This window comes from Nipponia nippon, unplaced genomic scaffold, assembly GCF_047370975.1.
Source record: "Nipponia nippon isolate SJK-2023a ecotype South Korea unplaced genomic scaffold, ASM4737097v1 scaffold_7, whole genome shotgun sequence".
Classification (NCBI taxonomy): domain Eukaryota; kingdom Metazoa; phylum Chordata; class Aves; order Pelecaniformes; family Threskiornithidae; genus Nipponia; species Nipponia nippon.
In genome coordinates this window covers 49,605,036-49,625,687 of record NW_028262391.1, presented here as the reverse complement: position 1 = coordinate 49,625,687, position 20,652 = coordinate 49,605,036, and the positions used below count along the sequence as shown (strand labels likewise).

The 20,652-nt window shown below is 35.5% G+C and overlaps 1 protein-coding gene across 3 annotated transcripts in view; it reads right to left on the bottom strand.

Moving 5' to 3' along the window:
• Positions 1 to 20,652, bottom strand: part of CDH13 (cadherin 13) — a 520,720-nt gene that overhangs the window by 207,761 nt on the left and 292,307 nt on the right. For all 3 annotated transcript variants that reach the window (XM_087740241.1, XM_009467298.2, XM_087740242.1), the window contains one exon: positions 13,092 to 13,236. In XM_087740241.1, coding sequence (XP_087596367.1) covers positions 13,092 to 13,236 — 145 coding nt within the window. The remainder of the gene's footprint in view (positions 1 to 13,091; positions 13,237 to 20,652) is intronic.

Below are 20,652 nucleotides of genomic sequence, written 5' to 3'. Positions count from 1 at the left end.
GAAGTCACATAGTTTCCGTCTGAAAACTGAAATACCCCTTAATTTTTGGTTTTCCTTTTTCTGGAAAACCATGAAAAAAATATTTTCCATTCACTTTTGAGACAAAGAGGCAGTGCAGCTACTTCCAACACAGTGCAGTTAAAGGAATTTTTTTCAAACTTGAACTACATAAAATCTAGTTCCAAGACCCTGATCTTGCAGTTTGAGGTGCATAGACTAATGCTGTGAGAACTGAGATGCTTATAATCTCCCAGGCCACACACAGTGAGAAATCATGTTGTCCCTGAACAGCAGCATTCCCGTTTTCTACACGGAGAATGTATGCACTGCAAGTAAATGAAAACAATATTCTTGTTCCTGTCAGAAAACATAAGATCCTGGCTCCCCATTTTTTGTTCTCAACTATTTGCCTATAAAAGAAGGCAGGCCATTCATTTGTACTGATACTAGATTAAGATGATTACAATAATAATAATAATAATAATAATAATAATAATAATAATAATAATAATAATAATAATAATAATAATAATAATAGCAGCTTTATTTGATAAACAGCCAGGAAAGTTAATGATAGGGAAACATCTCTATTTCAAATATTTCATTAGCTACATGAGAAAAGTGAGATTATCAGCCATTAATTTTTTCACTCTTATTACCTGCAAACAATCACTGCCAAAAAGAATTTGGAAGTTGACTTAGTGTTATGAACTAAAAGGGAGCTGATACCTATTTCTGAAAGCTATTTGGAAAGTAGGTGCTAAACCCTGATCTACTGACACGGCCAGTTAGTTGAAAAATTGCAAAGTGAGAGAATGTTGTAGCGACAGTTATGCATCAGTGTATATCATACATTGTCGTTTGAGTTATTTACTATGATGGGATACACAATTCCAGGTAATAAAGGCACTTATACTTTTGGTCAATATTAGGGAAGGAATCAACAATTCTGGAATCAGATTCAGACACAATCGCAGCAGCACATCACCCAAAACAAGAGCTGGAATACTTAAAGAAGGAACAGTTACATCACAGCATTGTCAGGTAAATTAATACATTTGAAGACCGTATTAACCATTCCCTAACTCCTACTTTTCTTACACTGTGACTTGAATGACAGTGTTTTAGAGACATAAAGGTAGTAAGAATAAAAAAAAAAAAATACTTTTAGCAGAAAAATGTGAAGAAAACTTAGAGCTATTATAGTACCAAAATATGTAGTTCTGTTGCACTTGTTACTACTAAAACATTTTGAAAGAATAGGAGAATTTCTCCAGAATTTTAATATAGAGAAAATCAGAAAAACAATTCATAGTGTTAAAAGTCAACCACAGAAAACTATTTCACTTTGACTTTTTCTTGTCAATTGCTTTGAAATTACTTTAAAGTTTAACTAACTTAGACTCATGGATGCAATTTTCTTCAAGGACAATTTTGCTTTTACTGTGATAGAAAACCAGAGCCAAATATCAAACTGTTAAAATATTTTTCAAATTGACCTTCATTATCTGTTATCCCAGTCATTCACAATTAGAAAACAGACACAAATACATATATGCAGTGGCTTCAAATGTTTTATTTCTGGCATCTGTTTAATATGTTTAATTTTGGCATCTGTTTAATATATATATTTGATGTTCAACAGAATCCCCTTTGCAGCAACAGTTGCTACAAGTGAATGGTTTCTAAACTCTACCACACTATATTTTGCATATTTTTCCTTTTTTTTTTTTTTTTTTAAGAATAAGTATTCCCAAAAAACCTTTGTAAACCACTGGTGAATGTATTCAGAATTAGAATGCGTCCCTCCCATTCGACTGGTTCTCAGCTACTTCAAGTGAATAAAATTATGGTTTTTAGCCATGTGGCACCTTCAGAGTAATCTCCTGTGTTTTGGCCAACACGGTGGTCATCATGTATTAAACCCTGGAAAAATTACAGTGCTTCTTAAAACAGCAAAGGGAATTAAAACTCAAGTTCTTGACTGGTAAGTGATCCTTAAAGGGTTTTTTGTTGTTGTTATTGGTTTTGTTTGTTTGTTTGTTTTCCCCTTCCAGGTTTAGGGTTTTATAAAATAGTTTCAGAACAATGTAAAAATTGTAGGATATCCTTTTGATAACACTTGCAATAATGATAACCATGTTTTACTGCTGTATGCTTAAATCATAATACTGATGATTTGTATTCCAAAAATCACTGTCTTGAATACGTATCTGTTAATATTTTCTCAGATCCATAGTTAAAAGACATTTCTACTGGGAGTTTCCAACTTATATCAGCAGATGATGAATGGAAAGTAAGAAATCTGCACCACTGTGAGATTTCACCTTCAACCTGTCTATCACAATTCTTATGTGTGATTCTAACTCAGTCATGCGTTCTTTGCATATCTTATATACCAGCTGACAGCAACTTTTTTTCCCCTTCAAGAAACCAAATAATAAGCTTTTCAACTTTACCAGAATATTCTTGGGGTACAAACATGGCATTTTTTAAAAAATTTCTTGCTTACTTTCAAGCATGTTAGTGGTACTCACTAACAGGACTTGATTTCTGAAAATAAATGTAATTTCCCATCTATTTTTGGTGGACAGCTATGGAAAGCTGCTACACAGAAATATGCTTGCACTTAGTGCAACTATGTGTGCAAATGAATAGCTGCATGCAAAGGTAGACATTTTCTGTACTTAAAAGATGTAATCTGCATGAAGAAATCAAGGAGTTATATTTTCTAGAAGTTTTGCTCAACATATGTAAGCCAAGTGAACTACATTGAATATTTCTACAAAGAAAAAAACCCCTTATCATACTATAAAAAATAGATTACCTATCATTATTTCTTCTGTTTACTTTTTACAGTTCGGTCATTTGCACTGAGGTTTCCTTTCCCATTGCAATTGCTTTCAGTCTTCCAAATGTAATGTACAACTGTCCTTTGACTTCATGGGACTATGGACTGCAATTTAAACCCCAAGCACTATATTTAATGGTGGGAAAAGAAAGACACTGAGGGCATGAAATAAAGGGAGAAATGGGAGAAAAAAGCAAAGAAAAACAAGAACCCACAGTTTAAAAATAACATCTCTTTTGTTCCTTTCTTTTTTTTAAAAGACACTATCTCTCTGACAATATCCTTCAAATAATATTGGGAAAAATAATCAGATTAACCTGCAAGGGAATAAATAATCCTGACATTCTGCAGTGATGAGTTTTTTATTCAGCTACGTATCCCTTTCACAATAGAGGCAGTATAGATCTGTCTATTGACTGATCCTGGCATTGCATACTAAGGCAAAAAAATTCTGCCTTCACCAACAATTTATAGGCTTTTTTCTGTTTAGCACTTGGAGTAGTGGCCACACCATAGCATTACTGTCAAAGGAAATGATGTCCCATTGTTATAATACCTGGTAACACAACTCCAGGATTTACGTCCAGTTGAGCGAGAGGACTCTCAAGGGGGTGTAGGGCTTCAACTACTGTCTCTACTGCCATCAGTCTCCAAATCATATAATAAATTTATGGCACATGATTGCAAGTTGTGAGGATTTATCACCCTTTTCATGCACTTTAAAGGGCCTGAATGAAATATAGCGGTGTGGATGTTGACAGTCCATTGACTTAAAGCACAACTCGCCATATAGCCTGCAGGGCTGCTGGCCTGCAAATAGGTAATGGGAAGACAATATCCAGAAATGGTGATTTAGAAGTATATCAGCACAAACTGAGGTTTTATACCACTAAGAAAGCTTATGAAGAGGGCTGCGGCATCCTCCTCCTCTGCAGTATGCCACACAGTATGCGTTTTTTCAGATAATGTTTTCCTGGCACTACGGTATCTTTCAATTAATTGATTATATGGATGAGGTTGTCTCGTGTCTAAACTGCTCAGAACCTTTAAAGCCCATCTTTTCTGAGAGGACAGAATCAGATGCACAAAACAGGTGCAAAAGCCCAGGTGCAAAAGCCACTGGTAAATTAATGCATAAATTTCCCTTTGCAAAGAATTACATCCTGAATTACACAAACTCACTTGAGACCTTGTTTTTCAGTACCCAGCAAGGACTCCAGCATTTTTTAAAAAATTCATTTGTTCTTTAATTAAGAAACATGCTTATTTTTATTTAATGAACCTGGGCTGTAATGTAAAAAAGATCCAAAACAGCTAACCATCATTGCTTTCACTGTTTTGTGCATGGAAGTACAAATACTTTGCTACATGAAACATCCAAGGCAGAGAGACCATAATGCTTTTATAACCTTTAGCATTAGGCATTAATGCTGATCTGGCCATAAGACTAATTTTTGGTATATCATTGTGTGTAACTACAAAAAAGCAGATGAAAGCTCATTTTAGCAGGAGGGACAGCAAGTAAACAAATCAGTTGTGCAGTAAAAAGAAGAAAGTCAAAGGGAGTTTTGTGTCTGGGGCTGAAGAAGAGGGTGGCTCATAATTTCTAGTCCTCACAAACAGGTCAGGAATTCTGACCTGTGTACCTACGCTGATCTGGAGCCTTTTCTGAGTCTAACCTATTTCTGCTGAAAATCAAGAATAATTGAACCCTGGAGTGAACTGCAGACTCCTGCTTCCAGACGCTCATATCACATACTCAGTTTGAGTGAACTGCTAATTGCTACACATGAGATTATTTTAATTTGCTCAAAATGTACTGGTTTAACCACACTTGCATGGCTGGGCACCTGTTAATTACTGAATAATTCTTTAACGGGTTATTCCTGTCAACTTCTTCCAAAAAACACAGGCATGTTAGACTGGATGTGCATCTTTGTCTGCCATAATATAGTACTTTATTAATAAATACATATCTTTTCATCATGTACATACACAGTAACTAGAACATACCAGGATCCCTAGGCCCTACTAAAGGATCAGATAAGTATGTGTGTGTCTGTATATGTTCATCTCTGTAATATATATATATATCATATGTGTATGTAATATATATGTATAAAAATATACATGTATAGAATCATAGAATTGTTAAGGTTGGAAAAGACCCTTAAGATCATCGAGTCCAACCGTTAACCCAGCACTGCCAAGTCCACCACTAAACCATGTCCTCGAGCACCATGTATACACTTCCCTGGGCAGCCTGTTCCAATGCCTGACTACCCTTTTGGTGAAGAAGTTTTTCCTAATATCTAACCTAAACCTCCCCTGGCGCAGCTTGAGGCTGTTTCCTCTCGTCCTATCACTCATTACTAGGGAGAAGAGACTGACCCCCACCTTGCTACAACCTCCTTTCAGGTAGTTGTAGAGAGCAATAAGGTCTCCCCTCAATATACATACATACAATACCCATATTCATATACAGCTATATATTATCCCACACAGATTTGAGGACAAATTCCTACTGGGATATACAAAGCAGCTGTGCATAATTAACCAACTGGCTTCTGTTTGGCTTCTGTTTTGAAATTAAAATATTGACATTACAAATGTTTCTACCTAGTTGACATCCATTACATTTACAGGCTAGATTACAAAAAACTTCAAGGCAGCAAGTACATTTTTGCTGAAATGCAGATGATTAATCCTAAGAAGAGCTTGCTGAAAGTTTGCCATCAACAATTTTTAAAGTATGCATAAAACTACACACGTTCGTACATAGAAGAACATAAAAACTGCTATGCTGGGTTATACTCCAAGCTTAACAACCCATCTCCAGCAGTGGAGGACTAGGGAAAAGGTATGTGAAAAAGGCTTGTATTTCCAACGACAGACTTTTCTGTATTCTTTTGTTTCCTTTAACTCAGAGGCTTCCTAGGCCACAGTCTCATTAAGTACTATTATGCTGATTAACACCAAGTCGCTTATGAATTTTTGTCCCTGGATTTATCAAATTCCTTGAATGAATTTATACTTTTGTTTTCCACAACAGCTCATAGCAATAAGTTTCATAATTAAATGTGTGACATTTGACATTTCAAACCTCCTCTAAAATCAAAGTATTGCTGCAAGAGACATTGCTCTGAATCAGAAAAGATCAGGTTCAAACATTTAATTTTGAGATAGTTTTCAGGGGGATTTACTGAGATATTTCAGCTTTGCAGCTCAGTTCTATATATAATCCTTAGTTTCCTACTGCTGATTTTTTAAAAATTATGAATATTTTAACATGAAATAATGAGCTCACTCATTACATACCTTTAGCAGCCAACAGGCAGAAACTGAAAATGAATCAATAGGTCTTCAAAAACTGCTAAAGCACTATCCATAAGAGAGGTTGTAATGAGCACTTAAATTTTCAACAATTATTTTAGTCAGAACTCTGGTTTACACACAGGATATAAAGCTAAACCGTATCTTTGCAAGTTGTTGGTTTTTTTTTAAACAAAAAGAACAAATAAAAAAAAAATCAAGATGAAAACTTCTTTTGCTTAGCTTGGGAGAAAAAAAAAGTAATTTGGATCATACCAGTATAATAAATACAAGATGGGGAAATACATTCCTCAGGGTCAGCAGATCATGCCCACCCAACTGGGACCAAGACAGGGTCTAGCAGGCAGGCTATTAAGGATTTAATTTATGATGTGGTAAGACTCCTATAATTAAAATTCACAACAAAGTGCAATATTTTACTTTCTAGTATTAAAATGCATCAATATTCCCATATCATACAAAGCATTTCTACAATGCATATATGCAAGCTTCCATCATACGAAAATTAAATCTTTGTTTCTTATTTTCCTTGGTAAACCCAGTGGTAATACTAATTTTTTTAAGCTGAATACCCCAAAGGGTTCATCATAATTCTCTTATTACAACAAATGTCAAAAAGCATTCATAAGTATTTGGTTCTCCTTATACAACGTAAGCAGAAAACCATTTCTGCTACTGCCTTGAACTCATTTTTTTCATTGTTTTAAGACCATCATTAGTGTCAGCAGTATTTCAAGCATGTGCCTTTACTTAAAAGTACACTTTGAAACCCATCAAAATGTACCCCTTTGCTTCGATTACATTTTTCTGCAATTCTTGTTCAAACATTCCATATTTTATTCTCATTATGGTCATGAACTCTATCTACACTCAAACTGTTTTTCAACTATTTGCCCCAGACTACCTCGCTTAAGAAGCATTTTGCTTGGTGAAATAGTTTTACACAATGGTTGCATTCCACTAAACCTATTGTGGATTTTTTGTGTGGAACTCTCAAAAACTTTGTAAATCTCCCCATCATACTTTGAGTAAAATTCAGCACAGTAAGAATCATGTGCACAATAAATGTATGCAAACCCACATCCTACCTTAGACCTGAACCATCAACTGATGCTTAGTGCTTGCTCTAAAGGGGTGTTGATTTTGACATCATTTTGATTTTCATGCTATTTAGGATGTGATATCCTGAATTACCCCCCCAATTTAATCTTCCAGGAAGTGTATTCTTATTTTTAAAATATGTGCAATGCATTAAAAAAAAAAAAACAAAAACAACTGTATGTATACGCAGAATGTAACTTTTATGACAAAAAAGATTGAAGGAGATGTATCATCTCAACACTGATGCAGGCAGAATGAGAAGCCACCAGGAAATTTCAGATGCTGCTTTTACCTAGATAAAAAGAAACTATACCCTTTACTATTCTCTTCTGATGGCTCTTTGTGAAAATTCTTTCTTTTTATTTTATTTTTAATTTTTATCTTTTGGTTAAAAGAAAACTCTTAAAAGCACCCTTGTAGTTTCCTCCGTGTTATTAGATTTATAGGTCAAAAGGAAGAAGTAGGCCTAGAGAGCTCACCAAATTCAATGCAATTTTATTCTTTTTACAGCTTTGGTAATCTTCTAATTCCATAAACCAGCAGGGAATACCAGGAACAAAAAAACCCACAGTCCAGAAAATACTACCTTAATATTTGAAACGTATCAAAGACGACAACAGGTGCATATCAGACAAAGATGCTTTATATGTCCTTGCCACTTTGCTAGGCCACCCTGCCCATAGTTTACCTTTCCTGGTATCTTTTGATTCTCATCTATCATATACAATCTCATTTGTATTCATTCATGTACTAACCTTCTTGTTGTTTTTAGGTTAAGTATAAACCTCCCCTGTCCTGGCAGGTTGTTCTTGAGAAGAAGCCGCCATCTTCAGAAACAGTATTCATTTATCTGAATCATAGCCATGCACTATTATACGATGTATAGCTATCAATAATACTTAGTGCTTCAGACCCTTCCTCACACTTTATCCATTTTTACAAATTATTATTTTATGATACTGAACAACCCTCTAGGCTACTCTTCTTAATTCCTTCTATTTCCTCTCTAAATGTCTTCAAGTGTCCCTTTATTTCTAGCAGTTATTTATAGACATCTATCAGTCCTGGTTTGGGGCTCCTCGGCTGGAATGCAGTGTATTCAGGCTATTGTGCCTCATGGAAAACAAGTTACTTTTTTTACATGCAATTCTCGAGTAATTCTCCTAACTACTGAAGTAAAGATTTTACCCTACTGGGCTTGCAGCATACTGTTACAAGTCACATAATGTCAAATGTGTTTAAAATAATTTCTGTTAAATGCCTCCAGCAAGTGAAATGAGATGGCTGCCAAGTTCATTTAACCAGCCTTCACTTTCCAACCTTTAAAGAGTGAGATGTCCAAACATTTCTGCATGCCTTTGTAATCCATAAGATTACAGTCACCCTCATTAGTGTACTGAGGTAAGTCTGCAGCAGGATACAGATCCTACAGCTGGCAGCTGGATAGACCAGAGATCTATAGGAAATAAACTGGGTCATAACTTAGAAAACAAAACTATGAGAAATCAGGAGTGCAGTAAACACAAACCCCATCACAGTCAGTACAAAAATTGCCACAGGTCTCACTGAATCAGGCTCAGCTATTATTTTCCTGGTATATATATGCTGGCTTCAGCCTCATACAGAAATTAGAGACTTTATAAATAAAAAAATACAAACTATTTCTCTACTGCCTTTTTTTTTTTTTAAATAAATAGTCTCCAAGTTTGCAGTTTGTCCAGGAAAAGACCTCCTAATAGAAATCTGAAAATGTCTATGGTTACTTTAAGCATACATTTGAGTGTGCTTTTGTTAGAATTTGACTCTAGGCTATTTCCAGGAATACGACAATTTTCCATGAAATCAGCTAATTTACTGTAACTAATTATATCATCAAATCTCTCCAGGAAAGATATATCAGGAAAGAAATACATTACTGTATCACCTACCATTCACATATTTTTATCATTAATTATAAGCTGTGGCAAGCCCTAGCTTGAAATTCAGATGAATATTTGTTCATGTAATGCATATACAAGTTTAAATTCTCAGTAGTTATGCTCAAGTATTTGCCTCTCTAGTAAAGTGATGGCACACAAATTGTAGATGTCCAAATAACCAGTGGTGACTGTGAGTTCAAAAATCACATGCACAAAAAAAGGTGAATGGCCTTAGTAACACAGAAAAAGTATTAAAACACCACGAAAAAAACATCCTCACTGGGACAATGCACAAAATATTCTTTAATTACCCCTAGACAGATTAAATAAATACAAAAATTACACACTATCTCCGTGTTTTCTTTTGTTTTCTTCGACTTGTAACTATCTCCAACGGCAGAGAAAGGAGGGTCCTTAAAAAGGACTTTGCACAACATTTCACTGTAACCTTGTAAGTTTTGTGTCTTTTCCTACTTAAGGAACTAAACCTTCAAGTCATTAAGGAAAGAAGTAATTTTGGAAAACAATAAAAAGTTGGAACATGTGTCTTACAGCAACACTAAAGAAGCCCAATATAAACCTTCACTTGAATATTAAGATTTATACATTTATATTTGTGATGCTAACTGTCTCCAAGATTTATTTATTAGTAAATCTCTGATATTTCCAATGAACAATAGACAACATGTAAGTGCAATTTTAGAGTAAACAAATAAGTGGAAAGCCACTAGAAAATTCCATTGGGTTTGAGACTGCTAAAATCATGGCCTCACAGGAAAACACACAGGAACCTAGCAATGAATAACTTAAAGCAAGATAATAATATCATCTGAATCCCTTAACAAGGCCTCAGAATCCTTCAGGCAAGTTTCACAGTCCAGTGTATTTATAGCTTTTTCTACGTAATTATACATCTCTCATCATTGAATTATTGGAATCCATGGACATTTACACTTTTACCCAGTGATCACGAAGACTGATTCAATATACCTATGCGAGCATTATTTATTTTTCAGCAGAAGACTGTTTCAGTGAATGGGTTTGATTCAGAGCTTGCATAAGGATGAAGGTGGCTGCGATAGGAAATATGGTTATGCACACAGTGCAAAACCTTTCTTTTGAAACTTCAAAAAAGAAATACAACAATACAATTTTAATACAATAAGAAAGAATCAGGAATCGTACATGCAAACACACGCACATAAAGATTTCTATCAAGCTGTGCAGTGCAACTATTGATTGGGAGCAGCAAGACAGCAGAACTTGATGAATAATTTTAAGATATATGCCATAAAATTTGAAGAACTATGGAAAACAGGTGTAAACAACATGAAATCTTGGTTGACGGGATGCCATCTGCATAGAGAACTATGACAGATTCTAGCTGACACTGGTTCTACAGGTTCACTTTTGCACAAAATAATTTTGCAAGTATTGGTGTTCTTGACACCAGGAAAATGATGTTATGAAGTTTAGTGGGATGAATACCTGGGGAAAAGAGGGAGAGGATAAGAAAAAGATGAAGTTCAGAAAAATGATTCAAACTTTGACTAACAGGTAAGACAATCGACATGCCAAAGGCTACATGGATAAATACCAAAGTGCAGCAAGAGAAAATGGATGAAAACAATTACAGAAGAATTCACTGGAAGTTGGACTGAGAAACATGTCTACTGAATCAGAAGCATGAACTTCAATGCAAGGAGTGAAAAAAAGGAAAAGCAAGAATAGTTTATAGATGAGTAAAATAGGGAACTGCCAGTTAAAAGAAAAAAAAATCCTTGGCAGAGAAAAGAAACTTGGTACAGAGTTTGAGTAAAGAAAGAACATATAGAAGATAACAGTTAAGTATTGTCCCATAGCCTGGAATTTACAGTCAAAGCTAAACATTAAATGTTTTGAAAGGGCATGTGGTACATAAGAGGTGTAAGCTTCTGCTTTGATGGAGAGAGATGAGATGACTGAAACACACACAGCTCATATCCAGAGCTCATATACTACCAGCAGGATTAAAGCTTAAACGCTGTAGAGTCTGAGCTGTTTGGCACCACTTTCTTTTACTGAAACACTGGATTTAGGGGCTGTGAATCTACTAAAACTACACCATCCTCCTCAGTGGTCTAGGAATGTGTATCTAAATGGGCATGACAAGAAGATGCTGTAGTTTAAATGAAAACGTAATAAAGTTGGCCCCTTGAGCCAATTAGATAGTCACACTGCTACATACTATTGATTGTGCAGAGGAATCTCTGAGATTTGTTAGCAATATATTCTCAGTTAATTATGAAACTCTTGTTACAACACAGGGTGAATGGGAAGTGGGACAGTCTAAGGAAGTTTCTTTTGAACTCTGAAAAAGTGATTAATATCTGAAATAAATTAAAAATGTACTAAGAGACCTACAACAGAAAAGAGTTAGTGTTCCACTCGTCAGCCATACTCACAGACATGAAACACATTTCATGTTTGAATGAAAAGATCGTCAATTGGTTCTTTACGTGTTTGTCACAAGTAAGGTAAATGAACATTTACCTGAACACTCCTTTTAATATGATGAAGGAGCAGCTTATAATGCATTTCATACCTGCAGCTTTTCAAACAATGGCAACTATATGTGAAAATGCAAAAATCACTAAAAAGGTTACATGATTTCTAGAAACTACGTAAATAATAACATAAGGACAAAGAATAACCTCTAGTCCTATCAATATGTAATACAAGGAAATGAAAGGTAATGTCTATCCTTGCTCAGAGTAAACATGTCACCACATTAAGCTTCAATGAATATTAAATATTCATAAAAATATAATATACTTGATTCCAGCTTTCACTTCAAAATATTTCAGTATGCTTGTAGAGCCAAAATCTTATGTCTATACTCACAGGTCCAACTGCATAAGGAGGATAAGGCCTCATGTTCAATGATGCATAGAAAGACATGCAAATACATAACCCACAACTCTGATCTCAATTAAATCACTATCACTGCACTGATTTTAATGGGGGCTTCTACTGTTTTAGATTTCTTTCACCAAGATCCAGGTTAACTCCATAACATAATCTGATCATACAATTACTGCTTATAAATGCAGTGGAGATCTCTCTCAAGTGGAATGCAACAGCTGTTTAATACCTCACAAGAAAATTGCACAACAGCTGAGGACAATAGTTAAAGTAAACTAATTCAGCCTTCATCTGCATGAAGGGTTTAGCTCGGATGGTTGTTTGTAGCCAAATTGAAATTTGGAACAATATCTTATTCTTACAGAATTTCATCACCAGCTAAAATCAACGGTGAATTTAATCCCAACATTTTCATTACTAACTTTAATTCTCAAAGTGTGTTTCTATTTTGTTGCAACCATTGTATCTTTATTTGTACAAGTAACGTCGTTCAGTATTTCAGTCTGCCCTACAATATTAGCATTTTCATAACATGCTTTCCATTTGTTCCTATTATTTACCTAGCCTTATAGTATATAAGCAAATAAAAATGACCCTTCCAGCAGCTAACCTTGCAAAGAAAAAGGTGGAATTCCCACTCTGAACAGAAATTGTGCATGTTATTTGGTCTGAATCTTAATCACACCCTAGGAGTTTTCTTCGTGGATTCCAGATATGAATAAAAAAGCATAAACCTAAATCAAAGCTTTCATTCCAAAATATGTTGGGTTTTTTTTTTTTCCTTTTTTACTGTAGAGACTTGACTGTTTTTCAAAAATCATTACCTGCTGTCCTAAAGGGCTGCTCCCACCTCCTTATGCGGGGAAAAGATTCAGTGAGTCACAAAATCAGCAACAAAAGTTGTACCATATGATAATAATGCGCTTACCAACACATAATTTGTTTAGGCATTATTTATAGAGATATGAGTGGCATGGACTTACCTGTAGGAGATCCCTCCATGACATGACCAACGTAGGGTCCTTCTTTGAACATTGGCCTGTTATCATTTTGATCAATAACAGAAATATCTAGGCGGACTGGACCATCAATGGTTTTCCCAGTTACATCTACGACCTCAACTTCAAGCTGTATGAACAAAAAGAGAGGAGTAAATTCATTAGTTCACTATCACAGTGTGCAAAGAGTAGGAAAAAATAGCTCAGATCAGTGCTGCTGTAACCAGACCCTGCCAAGGATACCACTTGCAGCCCATTCTTTTGGACTAGGCCCAGAGCAGATTTTCAATCTAAGCAAAAGAGAAAGACAGATGTACATTCAAATCAAGATACCTCCTGGCAGCTTGAAAATGCCATATTCCCTGAAGAATGAAATGACGAGTATAAGACAAAAATACTCCCTGTAAATTTGTTACTAACCATGTGAAGATTTGGTTAGAATCTGTTTGTTTATTTTTTTCAAGCACATTTAGAGTGGACACATATAGAACTATCACAGTATAATTGACATATCTCCCAATGCTCAGTTAAAAACCTTTTTTTTTTTTTAAAAAAAAAGAAAAAGCAAGAATGTATTAGACATTGAATATATTTTCTCAATGATGATGGCATGAAGTATTATGGTAGGTAATTTTGACAGTTCTTCAGCTTCTCTAATACGGTATGGAAGGACAGAACAACATATGCAGTCTTAATAAGCAGGTATATATGTACACACACACTCACATCCCAATGTATGAAAGCACCTGTTGAACACGAAGCCAACATATGCAGAAGATTTGTTTGGACTTCCTTTACTTCCAAAAACTGGAAAGAAAGAATTACTGTATATCTCAACCCTCCAATCCACTTGCAATGGAAAGTCACAGTGAGTTACCAAAACTTAAGCGGTCATTAGGGCAAACCATGACAAAACTTCTTAGATAACAGAAAAGGTCAATTTAGATTGCAACTGCATGTATGACTGCAGTTCTCTCTCCTCACCAAGACGTCAGTAAAACACAGCAATAAACATACCAGAGACACAGCTATCACTTTCACCTACCCTACCCATCCCTCGACTCAACTCTTTAATGGAGTTAAGCCAGCCAGAAAATGAACCTGAGCACAGACGTTAATATCACTCTCTTCCAGTCTTTCCCTGAGAAAGTGGTAGCAGCAGGGGCTGGAAGTCTCTGAGCATTTTGTTTATTCGGTTAATTTGTTCTTCATTGCCATGTCTTATACCTGTAAGTTATTTATAAGCTAGTGATATATCCTACTGGGAAAGAATTAGGTCAGAATTCTAATTCCTTATTAAAATGGATGGCTTATTATCACATGTCTCTGTATTTTGTTATGCTTATAAATACACTCCACTTTTATTGTTCAGTGTGCTGGGTGTAAGTAGGAGTGTTTGTTATGAGTAAACTATCTACTCGCATACACTAGTTGTAAATAGTGCCACAGTCCTTTTTAACATCTACCCACTGCTTATCCTTACTTCTCGAGCAGTTGTTCTTGCAAGTCTTTCCCAAGTCTTGTTTTTTACTAGACATATAGCTTAACAGCTTAAAAGCAAACAAATACTCTGACGTGAAGACAATTGATTCATGTGACATTGGAACAGCTGAAGCTTTATGGGGGCACACGCCCCTTCAATTTCCAGGGCTTGTTTAACTCTGTAATCTAAAGTCAATGTAATAATTTTAGGATTGCATGTGATGTGATGGGGACTAGGAAGGAAAATGCAGCCTTATTACTGAACTACATTAAAGCTAGATACAGTTGGAAACTGCTGACAAAAAGATTTATCTTAGTAAATGTTGACTCACCAAAACTATGTTAATTGCTTTGGGAAATGGAAGAATAGCAATATTTCTCTGTGAAATTCCCGCAAATTCATTTTCAAATTCAAGATAATTTGCTCTTAATCTATCTCTCAATATTAAGTGACTATACTGCTCACTGGAAAGAACAAAGGCTTTGCTAAATTTAAAAAACTACTTCAGCTGCTTTATCAAAATTGTAAGTCATCTAAAGCAAAAGCTGATCTAACACTAGGGGTTTTTTTTTTCCCAGACTTGCACAGATTAAGGAAGAGAATAGAAGATTGTTATTAATGACCGAAATAGATTTACTTTATCATTGCCAAGTCCACCGCGTCCGAGACCAACTGCCCCAAAAAGCTGGCATGACAGGTCCGTAGGAACAATTACGTGACCTCTGCTTCATTTTATTAAGATGATGGACTTTATTTTATTAGTCTTTGTACAATAATTTCCAGGCTTGTCCTAAGCATCATGGGTTAACTCACCAGCTCCTTTTAAACCCACTCTTCCTACAATGTTTTCAAAATAAAAGCCTTCAGGGCCAAAATTATGACCTATCTTTACGTGACTAGTTTGTGAAAGAAGCTGCCTTATATCTTATCTTGCCCAACCAAAAAAACCCCACAAAAAATCCATAAAGCCCCACCACCCACAAAACAAAAAACCAACAAAGCAAAGAAGCAACAAAACAGCAACAAAAGTATACTGTTATTTAAAAAAAAAGCCAACATATGCAAGAGAAAGAAGCACACAAGTAAAAGACAATTTTGGCACAAAACCCAAATTACTTTGAACAGGCTATAAATAAAACCAGGTGGAAAATTAGATTGTGCCTAACTATCAGAAGAGTGAGATTTCAGTCTTTCAATAAAAAAAGAAAGGCAGGAAAGCCTATCTAATTTGAATGTAAAACTTGACTGATGTATGAAAGATACCGCATTCGTTCTTTTGATAGCAAGAGACTGTAATTGAACATTCAGAAAGTATCTAAGTTCCTACCTGATTATAACAACATAACTCTAAGGAAAAGTGGTAAGCATAAAGACAGATTTGGGCAAATTGACAAAAAAAAAAATAAATCTGCAGAGCTCTGTAGCTATTTATTATGTGAAAACCTGATAAGATTGACTCTGCTTTCAGTGTTCCAACTTAAAAGTTATGGAAATATGTTCATAATGATGAAGTTATGTTCATCATAATCTAACCGAGCATATTTTCAGGAACACTTGAGGCTAAATCCCAATTTCATTTTTGACAAAAGTATAGATGCAAACTACAAAGGATAATCAAGGGTTTATGAGAACTGTTACACCTCACAACACAAGTCTCCATGACAGGATACAAAGCGGACTTTGGCTACTGCTTTTAATATAGCTGAGAAACACTGATATAATTAAGCACCCCAATAAAATAGGGAAAAGAAATATAAAACTGAAAACTGCAGCCAGTAATAGATTTTAGCCTGTTTGTCTAGGCAAACTCTTATTCGATACTTTGCTTCCTCAAAAGGGAATTCTTGACTTCCCATCCAATTTCCCTCGCTGTATCTGAAGTGAAGATCTTTCTCATCACCCCAAATATAATGATTTTACCAGAAGTTTACTAAGCTTATTCAAAGCTGCGCAAACCTCTTTTAAGCACTCTGCTTTATTTTGTGTAGTCTTGATTCCCTTCCACTCTGCAGTCAGTAACAACATTTACAGGAAAAGATAACCAGTCTCATTCTTACCATTACTTAAAGTAATTTCAAAGGTTTCTCTTCACGGAACGGTTGTTTCCATTCATTTATTGCTTTTGGTGAAACGATTCTGCATAGCCACCTTCCTTCTCTGCATATAGATGTCTATTTTTACTTTGCAGCCAGCCAGCCAATGGTCCACACAAAATTACATCATAAATTTAAAGTTTTTCATAAGTAAACCTGGAATACCTTTTAGTACTTAATTATCTTCAAAGTCTAATACAGGTTCTTTAGTCATCAACTGCCTTCTAATTTTAATTTCCAATTTGTTGCTGATAAGAACGTTTCTCACAGAATTCTTCCAGTTGTTCCAACAGATGTTTTTTCTACATGTTCCTCATACCCAGCTTCACCCAGAAAAAAAAAAAAAAAAAAAAAAAATCAGTCATTTCTGCATGTGAAACCGGCAGGTTTCCAGAAGCACAAGGTCCCTGTGGTCAGGAGCACACAGGGGCAGTGGGTGCCCGCACCCGCTGCCGGCAGCGGGGGCCGCAGGGGCCTCTGTGAGGCGAGGCTGGGCTGCCCCATGCCAGACACAGCTGGTTCCAGCTGATTCCGTGGCGGCCCCACCACAGGGCACGGCTGAGCCCCTCAGGGAGGCGGCTGGCATCTCTGGGAAAGCGTGTGTAAGAAATGCTACACGGGTGTTTTGTCTTCATCTCAACCCATGAGCTTTTCATCCCGTTGCTTGCCTCCCCCCAGGGTCAACCCACCACAGCAGGGAAAGCAGAGGAGTAAAATGTGACCCAGCAGAGGAAAGGTGCGTCATCCTGGACCGGGGCTACACTCAGAAACCTGGAAGGAGCACTGCACCATTACACAAGACTGCTATACCACTACCTGCCCCATTCTCAGTTATTTTGAGGTATCTATAGGTACAGAGCACTGCTGGCTTTATTTATTCCTAGCTTGATTACAATTATTATTGAGAATACTTGTTAGGCTTATTTATCATCAATTCCTAAGTGTGGATTGACAGTAAAGAAAGGTGACAGACTTAGGGACCTTTCATGTAGGCAATTTCCTGGTAAGAAAAACACACTTGGCCATCTCTGGGTCATACCAAGTAGTAAAGAAATTTTCCTTATAGTAAACTTTTACTAAAACTTTGATGCAATTACCTAAAACAAGTCAGAGAAGACAATGATTCAGACATACAGCAATTAATTACAATTAAATTTTCCTGCTACTAAGAATATGAATAAAATATTAGCAAATTTTTATATGGCACAAGAAGAGGTGGAGAGAGAGGATATAAAACCAAAATACACTGCTTCTAACAGGTATGGATAATTTTATCTCAAACTGCTTGATGACAGGGTATCGATTACCTCAACAAGGTTGTACAGATGATGGCAAAAAATGGCACCATTACCTGCAATGGGAGAATTTAGCTTCACATTCAGAGTTAGACCCTAGGTGGGAAGGGATTAATCAGCCATTCTAGAGTACTCCTATAAGCATCTTACAGAGGCTTTATCTTGCTAATGCATCCACTTAAAAAATTAGATTCTGATTCCTTAAAAAAACATACAATTTATTACTCTAATTTTATTGGTTTCTTTTCTAGCAATAGTCACGTAACCTTTTATTAATGTGCCATTTCGCAATACCTTCGCAAGTGAAATATAAGCAGTTCCAGTCTGAAAGGATCGTTGCAGCATGAAGGCACTGAACTTCTCCTTTCAGTTAATGTTCAGTACATGGACTTTTGAAAGCCTAAAGCACTAGCTTGGTGATTATAGGTATCACTGTATTCTTCTTCACATTTCATACTCATGAAGACTAGAGGTGAAGAAGCAGCGTCTCGGCTTTTAAGATGGGTGTCTGTCTTTATTAGACATGCTTTAACATATTTTGTTGGAAAAACAGTATTGGAAGAAAATGTAGAGCATTAGAGAGCTTCCTGAATTCAGACTTTCTTTTACCCTAAGCTGTAAAACATTTTACATACTCTACAACTGCTATAGGTCTTCTGATTCATTCTTCTACCTAATAAGGATCCACACAATGTCTGAAATGCCTTTAGATTTAGAAATGCAAAGATTGTTTTGAATTCCTACTAGATTTTTGTAATCAGCTTGTCACAAAGAAGTCCTCACTTCAAGCATTCCTAAACTCTATCCTATTTCTTTTCTTGGACATTTGCAAAACATAATCTTATTTTTTAATCAGCCTTCAAATGCTAGTTGTCTCATGCCTTTGTTCAGAAAGAAATAATTTGAAAAGTGATGTAATTCAAAGAAAAGCACAAAATAGTTATCCAGTCTTGCTATGGGCTTGTGTAAAACAATGTAATTTTTTAGGCAATACCTCTAGTTAAAATAACCAGAATGTATTTGATTAAAATAACCAGAAAGTTTCATACCATTATTATAGCACAAATGGCTAGTCCTAGCATAAATATATATATGCCTGCCTTACTACACAAAAACACTGATGTTCCTATCACAGAAAATACAGATTTCATTTTAAAACATTAATCTCTATAAAGCCTTTAAAGAATTTCAGGACTCTATAGATTTCACTAAGAAAACTAATTAAAACAGCAACTGAACCTTCTGTGAATGCTTAAGTTTTTCTCTGTAAACCACGGTAAGTTGAGCAATATATAGAGTATAACAGTATATGGTCTACAAATTGAAGAAAGCAATACTGTAGGAATTAAGAGCGGGAAAAGATTCCAAACCAATCATTCAAATAATTTCATTCTTTTTACCATTTTTTTTAACCTCAGTTAACAAAAGAAGATTAAAGATCAAAACCAACATACAAAAAAGCATTTTCTTTCAAAACAAGTGTAGGGGTCTTTCTGCATATGCAATATATGACTTAAATACTGCTCACTTTAGTGGATGCTCCAAATTAAGCACTAGGTTTTACAGTATCAGATGATTTCTATGGTGGCATTGTTATGCAATTCTACTCAGGAAGTCTGAACCACTAAAATCTAAAGTAAGAAGGGAAAGCTAAATTAAAAGATAAGGCTCATGTGAGTAGGACATTCCCCAAGCTACCTTTAAGTAGCAATCCCCTAGATAGCACCATATACCTTGCAATGATCCATCAAACCATAAACTGTTCTGCAGCTCTGAATCAGGTGAAAGACTGAAGAGCTTTAGCAAACACCTCACTAAAATAAAAGTTTGCACTGACCTATCTTACATCCTAGAATTACCCTGCAGTTGTTTCATAGTTCCTATGTTCTTAGCACAACTACCTCCTAACTGTGTGCATTAATTAAACAAAAATTTCCAAAAATCCAAGACTTCTATCTCCCAAAAGAATGACAAAGGATGAATTCTTCATTAGGTAAGAGGCATTTCATCTTCTTTGATCACATCAGATTCAAAGAGTTGTAGACATGTTAATAGAAGGTTTGTGAAGAGGAAGAGGAATTTAACATAAACAGTCAAAGATGTTCTTTTCTCACTAGTTTTAAAGGTAGTGTTCTTAATATTTTTAATCATTAGTCACATAAGTATACTGAAAGGTCAATGTCAATGTCATAATATTCTGGACTGTGAAGTGTAACATAGCAAGTACTTCCGAGCAAGTACCAAGGAATAAATATTTAACTGGTACTGTTTGTATGATTTAACTTTTTGAAATTTCCTGGAACTTAAGCCTAATTAAGAAAAAAAAAAAAAAAAAAGCTGACAGTTTGAATGGATATTTACTTACCCTGCTAGACTTGGAAGAAAGAAGGATTTAATTTACGTACTCACACTGGTACAGAACTCTTCATTGGGGAAGTAAGAGCAAAACAAACTGAAGTGACTGGTCTGATGCTTGATAGCAGGACCATATATCAATAGAAGAGCAAGATAAGATGTGTTTAATGAAATTAATTGTGCTGTAATTTATGTTTGAAACTAAATGTCATTGGACAGCAAAACTGGGGTTTTTTGGGGAATGTGAGGGTGTCGAGGAGTGGAGAGATAAGCCATAAGAGTGAAGTAATAGAAAAAGATAACGTAGAGGAAAGAGGAAA